At 33.4% G+C, this 19,103-nt stretch overlaps 2 protein-coding genes across 2 annotated transcripts; both read right to left on the bottom strand.

Annotated features, from left to right (window-relative positions):
• Positions 1-2,160: 2,160 nt before the first annotated feature.
• On the bottom strand, positions 2,161-7,055 carry LOC112791741 (ATP-dependent 6-phosphofructokinase 5, chloroplastic). Its single transcript, XM_025834693.2, has 13 exons — positions 6,427-7,055; positions 6,259-6,349; positions 6,003-6,076; positions 5,508-5,619; positions 5,013-5,108; positions 4,789-4,890; positions 4,594-4,668; positions 4,122-4,262; positions 3,902-4,018; positions 3,719-3,823; positions 3,446-3,526; positions 2,903-3,031; positions 2,161-2,733 (listed from the first exon to the last, which is right to left on the bottom strand). Exons 1-13 carry the CDS (start codon positions 6,750-6,752, stop codon positions 2,566-2,568), a joined length of 1,617 nt encoding a protein of 538 aa, XP_025690478.1. The 5' UTR covers positions 6,753-7,055; the 3' UTR covers positions 2,161-2,565.
• Positions 7,056-16,943: 9,888 nt separating this feature from the next.
• LOC112791742 (zinc-finger homeodomain protein 2) lies at positions 16,944-18,144 on the bottom strand. The gene has a single exon (XM_025834695.2). The coding sequence runs from the start codon at positions 17,960-17,962 to the stop codon at positions 17,204-17,206; it is 759 nt and encodes a 252-aa protein (XP_025690480.1). The 5' UTR covers positions 17,963-18,144; the 3' UTR covers positions 16,944-17,203.
• Between the last annotated feature and the right edge of the window lie 959 nt (positions 18,145-19,103).

Below are 19,103 nucleotides of genomic sequence, written 5' to 3' on the forward strand. Positions count from 1 at the left end.
GATACGATAACATTGCGTTATTTGGTCAGTTTAGCTGCATATCATAAACTGCATATGCATTTAATGGATGTGGTAACAGCCTATTTATACGGCTCATTAGATCGGGATATCTATATGAAAGTCCCTGAAGGACTAAAGATATCTAAGCCATCCAATGAATATTCGCAAGGGTTATACTCAGTCAAATTGTAAAGATCTTTATATGGTCTAAAGCAATCTGGACGAATGTGGTATAATCGTCTTACTGAGTATCTGGCCAAAAATAGATTCAAGAATGATGATATATGCCCATGTGTTTTCATAAAGAAAACTACATCTGGGTTCATTATAATTGCTGTGTACGTTGATGATTTAAATATCATTGGGATTCCTGAAGAGATTCCAACAATTATAAAAGCTCTAAAAGAAGAGTTTGAGATGAAAAATCTTGGAAAGACTAAGTTTTGTCTCGGTCTGCAGATCGAGCATATAAAAAATGGGATCTTTATTCATCAAACAACATACACAGAAAAGATATTGAAAAGATTTTATATGGATAAGTCACATCCATTAAGTACCCCAATGATCGTAAGATCTTTGGATGTGGAAAATGATCAATTTCGTCCTAAAGAAGAAAATGAAGATATCCTTGGTCCTGAAGTACCATATCTTAGTGTCATTGGAGCGCTAATGTATCTTGCTAATAACACGCGACCCGATATATCATTTGCTGTGAATTTACTAGCAAGATATAGTTCCTCTCCAACCAAAAGACATTGGAGTGGAATCAAACAAATCTTTCGATATCTTCATGGGACGGTTGATATGGGATTGTTTTATCCCTATGGATCCAAGTCACAACTAGTTGGCTATGCAGATGTTGGATACTTGTCTGATCCACATAAAGGGAGATCTCAAACAGGATATCTATTTACATATGGTGGAACAGCTATATCATGGAGGTCCACGAAACAGACGATTGCTGCAATCTCCTCTAATCATGCTGAAATACTTGCGATACATGAAGCTAGTCGCGAGTGTTTTTGGCTCAAGATATCATCATGTGGACTAATTGATCATATGATAGCTCCAACTGTCCTGTTTGAAGATAATACAGCATGCATTGCTTAACTTAAGGGTGGATACATCAAAGGTGATAGAACAAAACATATTTCTCCCAAATTCTTCTTCACTCATGATCTTCAAAATCAAGGGACAATTGATGTCCAACAGATCCACTCAAGTGACAATCTGGCAGATTTATTTACAAAGTCACTCCCAAAATCCTCCTTTGAAAGATTGGTACATAAGATTGGGATGCACCAATTTCGAGACATTAAATAATGTCAGTAAGAGGGGGAGACTGTACTCTTTTTTCTTTGGTCAGATTTTTTTTCCATTGGATTTTTCTTGACAATGTTTTTAATGAGGCAGTCCCCATCACAAAGGATATTGTACTCTTTTTCCTTCACTAAGGTTTTTCCCACAAGATTTTTCTTTAGTAAGATTTTAATGAGGCAATAATCCTAAATGGGCATCCAAGGGGAAGTGTTGTGATAAGAACGAACAACTTGAATGCCCATTCCCATGTAAAACTCATATTTCCAAAGAGAGAATGAATATTAAATACATGTTGAAAATAAAGACCCCATGCATGTATAAATAGGGATATGGTACGAGACATTTTTACACAACAATAATAAACAAATACTCTCTTTTTTTTCTTACACTACAAAGCAATATAAAAATGTTCTCTTTCTTTCTCTTACTATGAACAAATGCAATTCTCTCTCTTATTACTTTTAATACTTCTATATATATATATATAATTCTCTCTCTCTTTACTTTTTATACTCTTTTCTATCTTTATATATATATACACATTACAACATATAATATTATTATATATATACAAATCATTATTGAACTAATTATTTTAATGCTAGAATCGTATATTAATACATCTTTATTTTATATTTAATATATCTTTTATTTTACAACAAAAAATAAATAAAATACAAACCAAACACACCTATTTCCATTAGGGTCAATAACCAGAGATACATTTCATGCATTTTACCCCTTCTTTTTTTTCCCCTCTCCTCTGTACATCAATCTACTGTCCCATTTCTATGGAGAAATCTTTTTCTCTCTATAATGTGCCGAAAATAAGAAAGAATATGAACACAATCCAAACAATTTCCCATTAATCTGGGGTACGTAATATGCTTTACAAGCAACATCAGCCATAAAATTTATTATTTATCCAAAATACTGCAGATCTAGATTTCAAACATACAACAGCTCATTAAATTTGGCCCTTGATATCAGCTAAACAGATCTTACAAAAAAATCAAAATTCAAGCACAGAGTGCTTGGTGGTACCTCTAATCAAATTTTACCTGGAGTTCAATTTGGTGGCAAAGGTATTATTCAGTTGCCATGCTATGCTATACAAAAAAGAGGGAAATGCCTCCCTTCCTATTATTTTCGAAAATGTCTGCTCGCTTGAAATTTTTTCCTAGCTATGATATAATCTTGGGAAGCTTGAATTTACAAGCCTCGGGTTTACTCAACATTAAGTAATCAAATGAAGTCGGGTTGGCACGTTGAAGTTAAGCAACGATGCCACATTCGACTGTTGGGATCAACCAACCTGGGATGAGATATAACTTCTGGGATAGGAAAGTAAGCATAGTGTGTGTTACATAAGCCTACTGTAATGCCGCTATATCCTGCAAAAGCACCATGAACCTGAAATGCAAATACTATGAATCAATATAACATAGATATTAACGAAAAGGATGTCTAAATGAGCTCGTACATAATTTGCAGGAGGTCATAAGTTCAAGTCATTTTGCTGTCATTCTAACTCAAATATATACATATACAAGAGCATACTCAGAGGGAAAGAGAGACTAACAGCATTTTGTCCAAGTACAGTGCATAAAATTCCATCTGATGCATTTGCTCGAACAGCACGGATCATGTATGTTGGATCAATATATTTCACGTCAGCATGAACGCCAATCTCCTTGAAATATTTTTTCGTCTGAAATACAGCAGTTGTCGGCAAAACAGATATTACAAAGAAAAGGAAAGGAAAAAAAATATATACAACAATAATAATTCAAACGAAGGCTGTATTCAAGAATTCAAGGCATGTATTCATCCTCAGCATACAACATTTAAAACGTTATGGCATGAGAAATCAAACCTAAACACAATGCTTGGAATTGCCACTTCAAAAAATGCATGTGTTGCTTAGTTTTAATGGAAATAATAGTATAAAGGCAACTCAAGGTCAAACTTTCTGAGAACATAATTATATTAAAAGGTAAAACCTTGAAAGGTTCATACTCTCTCATGTCTGACTCATTTCAAAATAATATCTATCCACTTTAAAATCAGGTATTAACCCTTTAGAATTTTGTAAACAGTAGCACCACAAGAACGTAATACAAACCTCTTGCTGAATATATACACCAATATCTCCAAATACAACATTTCCTGATGCATCTGTAGCATTAGTCTTTTGAAGTAAATTCTGCATAATAATTTATCAACAAGCAAGTTTGAGTGTCAATCTCAATGTCTGAACTCTGAGGTGTCTTCTGAGAAAATTTAGTAATATGATGTCTGTAATTAACTTTTTATATAAGCAAAACAAAGGAGAAAATTTTAATAATGAATATCTTGAAAATGTTATATGCTAAATTAAATACTTAAACTAAATCACCTGTCCAGCTCCCTCTGCTACACAGACCACAGCCGATCCCTTTGTTTCTAAAAGATGCTTAAGATGACTCAGTACACCGTGAGGACCATGTAAATTGAAAGGTACCTTAAAAACACAGCCAAAACTTGTATAAGTTTATCAGTATCGCAGAAAGAACATCCGACTAATTTACATCATATATACCTCAGGAATCAGACATATGTCAACCTGTCCACTAGACAGGGATGACTGCATTGCTATGAATCCACTGCTACGTCCCATCAATTTCACAACCCCAATCCCATGATATGCGCTATGTGCCTAACAAGAGATAAGGGAAGAATGCGAATAATTCAATACCCATCAACTAGAAACAATTACGGCATCTAGTCAAAGTGACTCTGAATAACAAGTAATTTATTACCTCAATGTATGCAGAATTTATTGCTCTCTGTGCTTCTTCAACCGCAGTATCAAAGCCAAAAGTTTTGTCCATCAATAGAATGTCATTGTCTATAGTTTTAGGCACCCCAATTACAGATACCTTAAGACGTCTTTTACGACACTGAAAGAAACAAAAATCCCACTTCATTAAGTACAATAACAAATTAGGAGTACAAGCTTATAAATTATATAACAGTGTAATATGTAATTGAAGATCCTCAATTATCACACACTGCATATTAAGGGTAACAGAATGTTGACATCTAGTTTAATGTTAACACTGAACTAAGCAAAAAGAAAAGGAATAGCTAGTGAATTGGAAATAACAGTTTTCATATATGCCAATGAACACAGTTTACAAGATATCAATTTCTCCTAAAATAACCATTGTACATCAGACATTAATCCAAATTGAACAAGATCAAATGATACAAGGATAAGAGTTTAGAAACCTCATTGTGAATTGCATTTGCACCAGCATGTGTGCCATTTCCACCCAATACAAAAAGCATGTTGATCCCTCTTTCCTGAAATTAAGAACATGCAAATTCAGATAAAATAAGGGACAAACATCAAATTCGGCATAAAAAATGTCTTCTCTGAAAATTCATCAATTAGTCTATCAATGGAACAGATCAATCAATCACCTCCAAACTGTCCACAATATTACTGACTGCAGGTCCTCCTCGTGAAACTCCCAACAGGCTTCCACCAGAAAGATGAATATTCTGAACTACTTTTCTTGACAGCTGCAAATGAAAGGCCAATATGGTTAAGAGTCAGTAGATAGAAGAACTCATGTTCCACTTACCGCTTTAGCTGAACTGGTTAACGTTGCACCAAATTAGAAAGAAGATAGACATGAACTTACGGGCACTTCTGTCAATTCTTGGTCAGAAAATCCCCGATAACCAAATGGAATCCCCACTATCTTTTTCACACCATATATTTCAAGTGTAATTACAATCTGCACAACATTCATTATTGAAGCAATTACAATTAGGAAACAATTACTGGCTGTAAAACTTGAAACTAGGTAAAGTGAGCTGAACTAGAAACTTCCTTAACTACAAGATATGAAACAATTTAGTATTTAATGACACCAGGGATGGCTATATCATATTTAAGAAAGATAGATGAAAGTAAAGAGAATATGGTACATGACTACATGTTAATAGTCAAAAGCTTAGTGCAGGAACATATTATTTCCCAGGAAATGAAGTGATGACTAACAGCAATAGTCAATAACAATTAAATTATTACATTTTGATAACTTAACTTTCAGAAAACCAGAAAAGATGCTTTACATATTTCAGGGAACAATAAGGTCAAATACTTGCATAAAACAAATTGATCACAAGCTAACCTGTCTAATGACATCATTAAGACCAGGACAGAGGCCTCCACAGGTAACAATTGCAGCCTTTACTTCTTCTGGTTTATAATATATCTTTTCCCGAGGCCCAGCTCGATGAACCCTAAAATGATTTCAGTATCTCTCAACATATATGCTAATCTTATAAAACAACATGAATTACGACAAGACTTAAAACGATATTGTAAGCAACTATTTGGTAACCCAAAAGACAAAACAATCCGTGAATTCAATGGCCATTAGCGAGCATGGTTAAGATCATGGCTACAATCTCTTTTCTGGGAAAGGTAATAGAATTCTCAAAACCCAAATTCATCCATTAACTTTCATGAAGTTTTTAAAAATTTTAGAACAAGAAGGTGTTACTACCTTGTAACGTGCAATACTTTATATACAATATAACAGCAGTTGTATATAGTTGAATGCAAGATATTCAATAAGTCACTATCATATTCCTGTTTAAAATTAGGGAATTAAATACTTTACCATTGTTCGACCCAAGTACAGTTGGGATCAATGCACTCAGCACCAGCAGATGTAGGCGATGAATAGTATATTGTCTGAAATAACAACAACAGTTCAGAATAACCTCATGCCTACATATACATAGAGAGAAAACTAATTTGATCCAAATCTAGTGAAAGCTACACAAAGCCCCAATCATGATGAATAAAAATAGTAAAAGAAATTGGCAACAAGGCAGTATTTATTTAAGTATGAATATAGAGTGTAAAAAGCAAACCTTGAGAAGCACTCTGTCATTGTTGTTAATGTATCCGTGCCAGTCCTCATCAGAAGAATAATGACCTTGAATATCTCTGTCAACAGGAGTCCTGCAACACAGCGAAACACATGAACAGAGAGAAACGAATCCAATTGAAAAAGAAGAGTATAGTTTTGACTAAGTGACCTCATTTTGAGGCAGAAGGTAGAAGGAATAGGGGAAGCATCGGGGAAGATGTCAGTGAGATGGGGGAGGCTGAAGCGGGCCTCGAAGTCTTGCTGGAACTTGGTCTTCCAATCAGGATCACTGAAATCAAACTTGTTAAGGTTATTGTTGTTGATGGTGGTGGTGCTGGAAGGAGTAGGGGTTTGAGTGGTGGCTTTGAACTGCGCAAAGACTCGAACTTTGTTGAGGGTTCTAGAAGGTGGTGGTGGTGGTGTGAATTGGGTATAGGAGGAGCGGGCAGAACAAGTTAGGTGAGAGAAAGTGATCACGTGAGACATGGAACCCATCACCAATTTTAGAATCAGAATCAGGACGAGGAAGAAGGAAGCAGGAATGGGAGAGGGATCGGAGATCGGAGGGAACGAGGGGCAGCGGAGAGTGAGAAGGTGAACTTTTGGGGGGGGGGGGGGGTGTTTGGCGTTTGTTTGACTTTGACTTTTTGATGAAACCGAGGACCACGTATGCTTTTTTCTTCGTCAATCATCCATCAACTATGTAAGCTTCCTTGTTTGCCGCATATTTTCGGTTGCAGCCAAACATGCTTTTTTTTGTGTGTTTCTTTTTGGCTTAAAAAACAATTGTGCTTACATGCATAAGAACTTAGGTTTTTTTTATTTAAATTAAAATAATATAATATTTATCGATTTAAATAAACGTATAAGTATTTATTAAAATATATTTAGGGTTATATCTCGAATACAGTGGAAAAAATCACAAAACGAACATATTTCGAGTGTACTGACTCCGTTCTATGATATGCGACGCGTTGGTCATATCTCGGATGCACTCGAGATATGCTCATATTCTGACATGGACCAGTGCATCCGAGATACGTGCAAGGAAGTAAGACAGGGACATTATATCCGAGATATAATCAAAATCCAATGCTTTTTTTATGAAAATATTGTAATGTTGTAGATGAAAAATGATTTCATAACAATCGAAGGTAGTAGTTATACAGAAATTATGCTTCATTACACATTAAACACGTTTAATAACAATCGGTACATTAAAGTGACAACATTGAAACAAAAAGACCTAAATCCTAAACTGCATGCGTCGTCATGGATCTGAGTGGGACGCATTGGGACACCTACGTCTGGTGTGACCCTCTCTGCGGCAGAGCCCACATCTCTTCTCCGCACGCTCAATGGCATCCATCTCATTCCGGATTCGAGTGGATACCGACCTACCTGATGCCTTCTTCCTCATGGCTGAGTTGGGCTTTAGGCGTGCACCGTACCATGGATGCCACATCTTTTCGTCAGGTATCGGCGAAAATTTCCTCTCGTATACCTTGAATACAGAGGTCATTGTGTACATGGGATCAACAAAATAACCCCACTCAATATTCGCAGCTGCACATGCTGCCAGGGCGTGTCGACATGGGTAATGCAATGATTGGAACAGACCGCAATCGCATGTATGCTCGGTCATACGAACCCGATATGAAGTCTGTGACCAACCATCTACTGTCTCCGTCTCTTCCAAGCTAAAAACGGATGCCCTACGATCACAATGGGTGACTCGCAACATTGGCAGGCTCTCCCTGTTCTTATCTGTAGCTGCCAACAACCGCTGCGAGTGGATCTGTCCACCCTGTAACTGAGCATGTGCTTTGCGTCTTTTGCGCACGAACAACTGTTGTAATCTCTCATACATTGTCTGAACAATCACTGCAACTGGAAGATTCTTTGTTCCTTTCATCGCAATGTTGCAACCACAATATTTCGGCAATCTTGAGTGCTGAGACCCTAATATAATCTTGACTATATCTCGGATGCACTGGTCCATATTAAAATTTGAGCACACTCGAAATATAATCAGGAGGACCCATATCACAGAACAGAATCAGTACACTCGAGATATGTTCGTTTTGAGATTTCTCCCACGGTATCCGAGATATAACTCTAAATATATTTTGATAAATACTTATATATTTATCTAAATCAGTAAATATTATATTTTTTAATTTAAATAAAAAAATCCTAAGAACTTGCCGTAATTCGGTAATTGAAAAGCAGTCCTCTATTTTGAGAGTAAATCCTATAATTTTGGTTAATTATTTTATGTATTTATACTTATTGACTGCTACTGACTCTATTTTGAGAGTAAATCCTATAATAGTCATACAATATCGACTCTGCTCTAGTTAGCATGCATAGGTCAGGGAGATTGAAAAAGATATTAGTTAGACATCTAAAATTAAATAATTAACTTTGTTATTATTAGGTTTAATTATTCCATAAATTTTTATAATTTTATCAAATTTTTAATTAGATTTTTATATTTTTTAATTGAATTTTTATACATTATTTTTTTTTTCAATTTAATCCCTGTTAACATTAAACGTAAAAAAAATATTAATAAATTGTGAAATTACTTGTATACACTTAAGAACTTAATTGAAAAGAAAAAAAAAAGTATAGAGATCTAATTGAAAATTCGATGAAACTATAAATAATCAATTAAAGATATTCATATAATTCCTTTTATTTTGTCACTATTATTCTTTTTACTTATTTATATACAAATTGTACCAAAAATCCCTTTTATCTGTTTGCAACTTCTTTTTATATCATATTGCAATGGCAGCCAAAATCTTGATCTTAGCATAGAACATAGCGGTATGGTCTTATTAGCCATATTAGAAATTTAGAGGATCACTTCTCAAATCTCAACACAGTTTAATAACTACAACATTTAATCAATGGATCGGTTTTCACCTAGAATAGCTCAAATTTTTGTTAAACAAATAGATATAACATACTCAATCAACTAAAAAAAAAGAAAAGAAATTATCATTATATATTTGAATGATGAGTAGAATCTACTACACTTACAACAAATTTAAACAACAATGATTCAAAAAGGCAGACATGATTTACTTATACAATTCGAACAATTTTAAAACAAAACACTTATACTGATTATATAGGTAGAATATTTAAAATTGATACTTTATTGACCAAAGGATCCTTATCAAAAGCATTTGATGTTGGCTCTTCTTTGATTTTTCTTCCAACGAAAAATGCAGGATGATTAGAAATAGGAAGTGTCATTGTCTCACTTACTAGCATAAGAACCACTGTGGACATTGTTGGTCGATCTACTGCATCTTTTTGTAGACACAATAAGCCAATATGTAACTTTATATTTTCAAAGCCAACTAAGCTCTCAATCCACATCTATAATCTAATTGTATTACAAACTCTACAAGAACATAAATTTTTTCTTCTTTTCCTCCTAAATCCATCTGAACTCTGAAGCATTCATCTTTCATAAAATTCTCCTTTTTTTTCTCCTAAATTCATTGACTCTCCGGAGACATCCTCATGCTTAGAAGGCTTCTCCTTCCCACCCACCAACCTCTCCGGGTTCCCAACCGTGGTAGTCCATGGTGGCAATCACTGCAGTCTCTCCAACCACCAAATTTGAGCACAAGCAGAAAACTGGAATATAAATATATATATACCAAATTTGAATAATTGATGATAAAAATGGAAAACTCTAAAAGTAAAGCAGAAATGAAGAACAAATTCACAATTTGAGAAACAAACAGAAGTTGCAAACAATTAAGCAAAACTGAAACTGAACTACAAATTCACACAACTTAAGAATTCACAGCTTGAGAGACATGAGCTGAAAACAACTAAAAAAACTGGAAAAAAACAACACAATACAAATAGAACACCCCTAAAACATTCAGCTTTCCCTTATTCTCAATCTCAGTCAATCAATTCTCCCTCAAATTCAACTCTCTTCATCACATTATGTTTTACGTTTTTCTTGGAGTAAACAAATTTGCCAAAATTTATTTTGTCACAACAGGCTCATGGATAAAATGGATGTTATAGAAACTAGTGGTTCAAAAAGTTCAATACGTTCAATAATAGTAAGATTAAAATGTTTATATGCAGAAAAAGCTAAAAACTATATATGCTTGCAAAATTGACATATAAACTCATTTCGCACAAAATGTCCCCTTTCAAAAACCAAAAAATTAAAATGGGACGCCAAGATGAAGAAGCAAGATTGGAATATCACCATATCTAGAATATCATTAACTATGTTGATTAATTAACTGACTACACAAAAGATAAGAAAATATAACAAGCACCACAAGTAATCAGCAATTACAGCTAATTCTTAAATACTTGATATTAGTCTTTTGAAGATCTCTCCTATTTTCTGACCCATTAGCCAAATAAGCTCCATAGTTCCCCACTGAACTTGAGATTAGAATAGGGCGTTTTCTTGAAGATTCTATCATTAGCATCGATATCCGAAGAGCAGAGCAGCAAGGTGAGGTGCCGCCAGACGAGGCATGGTGCGGCAACGCGATGCGCGGCGCGACGATCCACGGTGAAGGAACGTGACGGAAGCAATGGCTAGGGATGACGACAAACTAGCGCTGGCTAGGGTTCTTCACTTTTGGGACAAAATACTAAAGGTTAGTTTTGGTATTTTAAAAAAAATGGGGGTGGATTTAATTAGTAATTCTGATCTAATTAGGAGAATATTCGATTTTTAAACAGAATATTCTGTTATCTCAAACGTTTTTGTCACGGTAGGGACTAAATTGAAAAAAATTAACGTTTAAGGACCCAATTGAAAAGAAAAAAAAAGTATAAGGACCTAATTGAAAATTCGATGAAACTATAGAGACCTGAAGAGTAATTAAACCTTATTATTATTATTAAAGTATCAAATCTCAGTTTCGTTTTAAATGTTTAAAATGTCTGATTTTTATTCTAAAATATTTTAAATAAATTTAATATTTATTTAGATGTTATTAAGTTGTTAAAAAATATTTTTTATTTTATAATGTGTTTGATAATATTAAAATAGTAAAAATAAAAAATACGTTTTTAGAAGTTATAATGTATATATTTTAAAAGATATTTTTTATTTAAAAAATATATTTTTAATATAATAATAAACAAAAAATATTTTTATATTATATCCAAATATAATTATTAAATAAAAAAATATTTTTACATAAGATATCTAAACATAAAAATTACTATTTCTATTTTAGAATATCTTATAAAAAAATCACTTAAAAAATCTATTCATCAAAGTTCATCAAAACAAATGTCATTCTTATATTAAATTCAAAAAGAATATTTAATACTTTTAAGAAAAATAACTATAAATAATAACTTATGTTCTAATTATATTTTTTATATTTAAATAAAAAATTTAATCTTTTATTTTTTGAACATATATGTTTAAAATTTTTATCTATTCAAATATTTAAAAAAATAAAGAAAACAAATTAAAACCTCCAATTATCACCCTATATTTAATATTATACATGATAATAAGATAATCTTTTTTTCACGTTATCTCTCGATCGACAAACTAATGAATCCGCCCGGAATCGAATATGAGATTTATACACAAATTAAAATTTAAATTTTTAATATTTATTTAAACAAACTAATAAACTAATTATTAATCAGTCTAATAGTAATATAATTAATTTGTTAATTCATTTATTAATGAATGATTAATTATTACTACGCAGGTCTTATTGTGCATGTCAACCTAGCTACTTATTAATCAAATAAATCATAATTTCTTCTAACATGAATATAATGTTATTAGCTTTTCTATTATTTCTAAAGATACACCATTAAAATATTCACACATTATAAAAAATATATTTTTAATTAATAGTATTTATATTATACAACAATAATAACTATTCCATTCATTTAATAATAGTATAATATTACGTCTATTTAAAATATTTTGGATAAAAAGTAAGCGGATTTAAACAAAAGTACAAAACTAGACCCAAATAAAAGAAACTTAATTAAATAGTACTTTACCCATCATTATTATTTTGTCACGGAGAAGGCATCTCTTGGTTATATTCGGAGAATCGGAGAATTTCCGCAGGGGTTTGATTGTCTTGCCCTTCTTTTTTTTCTCTTTTGTGGGGTCTTAGGTTGGGTTTGAGAATTTATTGTCCAAACTCTAAAAAGTATATATCAAAGTTGGGCTTTAATCCATATGTAGAAATTCAATTTCTCTTTTGCTCTTTTTTTTCTCGATCCTGGCCTTCTCTTATATATATAAAAAAAATTACCTTGACCTACAAGGAAATTCTTATTGTTGAGAAAGAAGAATCCCGAATGATGGAGTTATACTGCACCTTTGACTTCACTCCTCATTCCTCATGCATGTTCTCCCTTTTGAGTTAATAATAATTCAACTAAGTCATGTCACTAAATCATACAAAAAAATGTAAAATATAGTTTTTGGTTCACATTTACTAATTAATATGTTTCGCAATATACATTTGTTTGAAGTACTTGTTTAATTTCATCTACAAAATTAAAAATATCTATGCAATGATTGTACCTTCCTTTCTTTTTTGTTTCATCTATTATTTTGTGGCTACGGATTACGGGGTTATTTTAATCCACTTGTGTTGTAGTTCTGTTCAATGTTCATTCGATTTGCTTTTCTTTTTTTCCCTTGTACATACTGTTGGGAATAAGACACAATTCCCCCTTGAGAAAACACCTTTGACAGAGAAATAAAATAGACACAATCACAACACAAGAATTTAACGTGGAAACTCCAATTACCGGAGAAAAAACCACGGCCGTTGTCAAATGACAACCAGAGAATATCACTATGTGAAAATTGTTACAACACATAGACTTCTTTCTCTCACCGGCACCCCAGTACACCCACACTCTTTCAAAGCAAATATCTAACTACACCTCACAACACTCTCTAATCAAAGAGTACAGAGGAAAAGAAAAATCAGATACAAGCTTAAAGTGTTTCTGACTGGTGCAAAAACAAATGGAGAACTTAGCCTCATATTTATAGCCTAGGCCACCCACTCCATTTGCTATCCTGAGCAATGTGGGACTAATTCAACCAAATTCTAACAATCTCCACCTTGATTGAAATAGTCACACATCTTCAGCTTCCATTGTCAACACCGACAATTCTTTGCTGCCATTGTCTATACCGACAATCATAGTTCAGAGAACTATCATACTCCACCATGAAAGTATACTCACTTGGAATTAGACCACTCCAAGCATTTCGCCTTGGTACAGATCGAAACCTTGCTGAAAATTCATGGTGCAACTTCCAAATTGGCTTTTCCTGGAAGTTCTTCAGCCATCGACCTAACTCCGCCACACACCTTGCATCTCAACGCCAACCAATGCCCGTGTGCAATTGTGGACCTGATTGCCACAACTCATCCTTATCCATGGCAGTGCGGTAATACCATGAGGATACTTCTTGTCTTCTAGAGAACATCATCTTCTCTCATAGAGAGAGCAACCAGAGATCTTCTCCTTCAACGCCTTGTGCAAACCTGATTGTATCAACACATCCTTGACTTGTACTTGCCACAAGCCAAAATTGATTCTTCCATCAAATTTCTCTATTTCAAGCTTCACAGCACTTGAATATCCTGACATTGTTGCAACCGTATACTGGAATATTATAACTCAACTGTAGACCGTGCACTAGGAAGGGTCCCCAGGAAAGAGAGGTGGGTCACAATGGACACACTTAAATACCAAGTCTTTCCTTAGCCAGAACCTTTCCAAACAGCACTCTCACAGTGTCACACTGCCTTCCAGCAACAACAACAGCAACCAAAGATCAACATCAAGCCACAGGACAAAATTCTTTTCTGATGTGGAAGGTCAGACTAGGCTGCAACCACAGAGCATACTAAGAATAAATCCCACCGAACCGAAGCTCTGATACCACTTGTTGGGAATAAGACACAATTCCCCCTTGAGAAAACACCTTTGACAGAGAAATAAAATAGACACAATCACAACACAAGAATTTAACGTGGAAACTCCAATTACCGGAGAAAAAACCACGGCCGTTGTCAAATGACAACCAGAGAATATCACTATGTGAAAATTGTTACAACACATAGACTTCTTTCTCTCACCGGCACCCCAGTACACCCACACTCTTTCAAAGCAAATATCTAACTACACCTCACAACACTCTCTAATCAAAGAGTACAGAGGAAAAGAAAAATCAGATACAAGCTTAAAGTGTTTCTGACTGGTGCAAAAACAAATGGAGAACTTAGCCTCATATTTATAGCCTAGGCCACCCACTCCATTTGCTATCCTGAGCAATGTGGGACTAATTCAACCAAATTCTAACACATACACAGGACACAAGCTAAGTTAAAAACTATGATGCTCAATGTAGCTGGATTTGACTAATTTCTATGTACACAGAGATTTAATGAACTTTCATTCTTTTGCTGACAAGCGTGCGTGAAACATGTTCATTATTAGTTTTTCAGTTTTACTAAATGATGAATCCTCTCTAGAGACAATGATTTTTTCTTTTTTTAACAAAAAACATACATTAATTTTCTATCTCCTTGTTGTTCCAAATTTCTTCTGACATCGTGACATCTCCGTGTGAATGATTCGGTCTCGAGTCTCTTCCCTATGAATATGTATGCTTTATGGTATTAATTACACATCAATCTACACTATTTTAAATACGGAATAATGTGCAATTAAACTTATATGAAAATTTTCAAGTGTGTGGTCTTATCAGTATTTCAGTAATTTTTAACCATTGATTTTAATTATAAAAATATATATAATATATAATTAAGATCAATGGTTAAAAATTATTGATACACCACACTACACTTGAAATATGGCCTATTTATCGAAGGAGAGAGATGCACGCATACAATTTACCATTATATATATAATTTAATGTGGGTAAAAAATTTTAATAAGATTAATTAATAGGTAAATTTTTTTTAAAAAAAAAGAGAAGGTGATTTACAGGAAAATAAAAACAAATTATGTTTTTTCCCCCCAAAAATCGAATTATTGGGAGTTGATTGCCTATTTTAAATTTGAATTTTTTAAAAATACAATTTACTGGAAAGTAAGGAATTCTCAAATCAATGATATCTACGTAAATAATAAAACTACACTTTTTTTATATATATATATAAGTCATCCTATTAAAATTGAAAAGTGATTGAATGTGGCTCAAAATTAATTTTGTAACTATATATAAATTTCTGATCGGTCTTGTACGTTGCTTGTGATTGATAGGTAAACTTTTTCTACTCCTTAACAAGCAATATCTGATCAGTTCATTACTTTAGACGCCACAACAAGCAACCTATATGTAAGAGTTCAATGATTAAGCATCTTACATAATTAAAGTTTGTTTATATTAATATGTATAATATATATTTGTTCCTTAAACAAAAGTTGATGATGGAATAATTCAACTAATTCAGTACTTTACGGGAGAGAAATTAAACCGGATTCAAGAAAGATTCTGGAGATCTTGGTAGATTATTATTCTCACAAGTCTCTGAATCTCGCACTGATTGTAGTAGTTGGAGAGTTGCAGGAAAAAGTTATGCACTATCTGCATATTACTAGTACATTCTGCAAATTAAAGAGGAGAATGCCAACTATCTATGCATATAATCTTTTGTTTCAGGGTTACAACTTCTATAGTAAATAGTCTTTTTATTCATCCAAAAATACGGTTTGATGAGAAATTTTAGTGTACAAATTTCATGCAAATTAACATTAAAAGCAACGCTTTGAAGTCAAATGAATTTCTGCATCATACATGTGCTGATGTTAACTTTTTTTTCCCCTAACATACGTTACTCGAATTTCATAGAACTCGTCGTCGCATGCAACAAAATAAAAGATTGTGGTTCAACAATTCAACCCCGGCCTCTCCATAACGGAGAGAGCATAAAAAAGTAGTAATTAATAATTATGAATTGCGAGTGCATTATTGTGGTTCAACACTGATCAATGACCAAAGTAATTAAATTCAAAGATCAGAGTATTGTACATCATTCATCGATAATTAATTAACACCCTCTGTACGTAGGGGATAACGAAATCCTGACAAGCTAATTAAGTAACCAGTACATTATTACAAAAATACAGTATAATAATATTATTAATTGATGGCAGTAAATATTTCCCTAATTCTACCAGCAAAACTACAAGATTAAATTTGATAGCAAATGAATATAAGATAATAACAACACATCTGGTAAAGTTTTTAACAAACTGAAAACATAAATATACACACGCGTGTGACGAGGTGCAAATATGTTGTTAAGAAAAGAAAGATACATGCATATGTGACTTCAGCATCTTTCATTAGAAGCGAGTTTTTATGCGAAGTGGAGAGAAGAATCCAAAACAAAATATAATTGACGCTAATAAGTAACGCTAAATAGTCCTTAAAACGGGACAGAAAGTTTGAACCATGCTAGATAACATTTATATTTAATAGAAATGAGTGACGTTAGTCCCTTAAAATGAGCACGAGAGTTTCAACCATATCTCACACACATACAGAGAGTCACATATAATAATCACTTAACAAGCGTCAAGCGGAGAATTAAAAAGAAATAAAAAAATAATAATAATGCTAAGATGCTGCTCTTAACAATGCAACTGGTTTAGGTTCCCAGGCCACCATTGTATTATTCAAGACACACAAACAAACTCATGATGAAATAATGCTCATTCATCATCGTCCATACAAATTAAGTACTACTCTTAACTTAAAAAACACCGATCGACCAAATAAAATTAAAATTAAAATAACTAACTAATACTAATTAACGAACGAATGGAAACCCCAGTTTAATAAATATTAAGAGAATTGAATAAACCCTAATTAGAGATGATGAGGAAGGTAGCTAGGGCTTCTTGATAGCGAGGGTGTTCTTGTGGTTATGCATCCAAACCTTGAGAACGTGACGCTTCACTCCAACCTCATCGCAGAACTCCTGAACCGCCACCTCATCAAGCTTCTGAAGCTTCCACCCTACGCTCTCCGCAAACACCGTCATCTTTTCCTTCTGCTCCGGACTGAACTTCGTTCTGAACCTCTTCTTCGACGCCGAACCTACACCGCCACCGCCGCCACTAGGTTCCGAACCATCCTCGTGATCGTCCCTCGTACTCTGTGTGGTACCACCGCCGCCGCCGGAGATCGACGGAAGAGCCAGAGTCGGGGTACTGCCTCCTCTTTGATGTCCTGACACGTGGAGGTATCCAGCTCCCTGAGCGCGGTAACACGCCGCGAATTGCGGAAACGCTTGGTGGTGGCGGTGGTTATGGAAAGGGTTGTAGTGGTGGTGAGGTAGCAAGAAAGCATCTCCGGCGACGGTTTCCTTGCGGTGGAAGTTGCGGTGGCAGTTGCAGGCAGCGCAGTTTAGTGCGTCGAGGGTGCCGTCAGCTCCAGCGGGCATGAACTCGCCGCAGCCGTCGAGCGCGTGGCCTCCGAGGGCGAGCGCGTGGTTCTTGAGACACTCCATGTACCTTCCCTTTCCGCTGTTTCGCGGCATGGCTGGTGGTGGCGGTGGGTTAGTGGGCATTTTGACACGCGAAGGGTTGGGAACTGAGTCAGCGTAACTCGGTGGTGGGGGGATGGTGAAGTCTTCCTCGAAGTCCATTATTTTGTTGTGTCTCTTTCTCTCTCTGGATTGCGAGAAGGGAGGTGCTGATTTCTCTGCTTTATATCTCTCATAATCCTTTGTCTTCCACCGGCAGATTCCGGTAGCTAAGCCATTTTTGTGAAATAAAAACGCTCAAATTCTTCAATTAAATTGTTTTTTTCTGTATTAGTCATACATGTTCTGTTGTGTGGGGTTGTTTTAAAGAGTCAAATATGATGTCAACTGCATTTAAGGTTTTATCTGCTTTATTAATTAAGGATACATGCACATATTACTGCTATAAATAATATAAATTTTTAAAAAATGTTATTTAAATAAAAAATTAATTAATATGTGTCTTAAAATATATATTAAAGTTATTATTAATAAAAAATTTTAATTTTAATACATTACTAGTATAAAGTAGTTTTATACGTACATTCAATTTAATAATATCACATCAATAAAAATAATTACATTTTATATTGACCATATAGATAATTATTTACAAAATTAAATGTGATTGTATAATTGTGTAAATTACATTATCAGTATATCAAAATTAAACTCTTATTAAAAATTTTAATTTTATTAAATACATAATAAAAATGTTAAAAACTTAAAATTTATATTTTTTATAATTTTTTGAAATTAATAATTTTAACATATTGCTTTAATCTATTTGCTATAAAGTATTATATTTATTTTAGGGTAATGGTTTCATTCTTTTGATTTAAAATATTCATCTAGAAGGAAAATAAAAATAATAAAACTAGTTGTTTAAATATTTTTAAATTAAGTACTCAATGAAGTTACAAGATATTTCTTTAAATATACAAATATATGTATTGTGATTTTTTTTCTCATCTTTCTCCTCTTTTATTATTATTGTTGTCTTCTTTTTTTTATTGTTATTTTTTTCTTTTTTTTCATCCTCTTTCATCATGATTGTGGGTCGATAATAAATATTAAAATAATATCAAAAATTTATATTTGACAAAAAAAATTCAAAAAATATTAACGATAAATAAATCTCTACAAAATTTATGTATAAAAATGTTTATAATATTTATAAAAATTTTTATACTATATTAATAAGTTCTGTATTTTTCAACAAAAATTTCCATACCGTAAAAGGACAAAGAAAAGGAAATGGTAA

The sequence above is a fragment of the Arachis hypogaea genome, chromosome 3 (genome assembly GCF_003086295.3).
Source record: "Arachis hypogaea cultivar Tifrunner chromosome 3, arahy.Tifrunner.gnm2.J5K5, whole genome shotgun sequence".
NCBI lineage: Eukaryota > Viridiplantae > Streptophyta > Magnoliopsida > Fabales > Fabaceae > Arachis > Arachis hypogaea.

Coding starts and splice junctions, on each gene's coding strand:
- LOC112791741 (XM_025834693.2), bottom strand. CDS start 6,752: ATGGGTTCCATGTCTCACGTGATCACTTTCTCTCACCTAACTTGTTCT. Junction 5,620..6,002: donor TGTACTTGGGTCGAACAATG/GTAAAGTATTTA, acceptor AAATCATTTTAG/GGTTCATCGAGCTGGGCCTC. Junction 4,019..4,121: donor TAAATTCTGCATACATTGAG/GTAATAAATTAC, acceptor ATCTCTTGTTAG/GCACATAGCGCATATCATGG.
- LOC112791742 (XM_025834695.2), bottom strand. CDS start 17,962: ATGGACTTCGAGGAAGACTTCACCATCCCCCCACCACCGAGTTACGCT.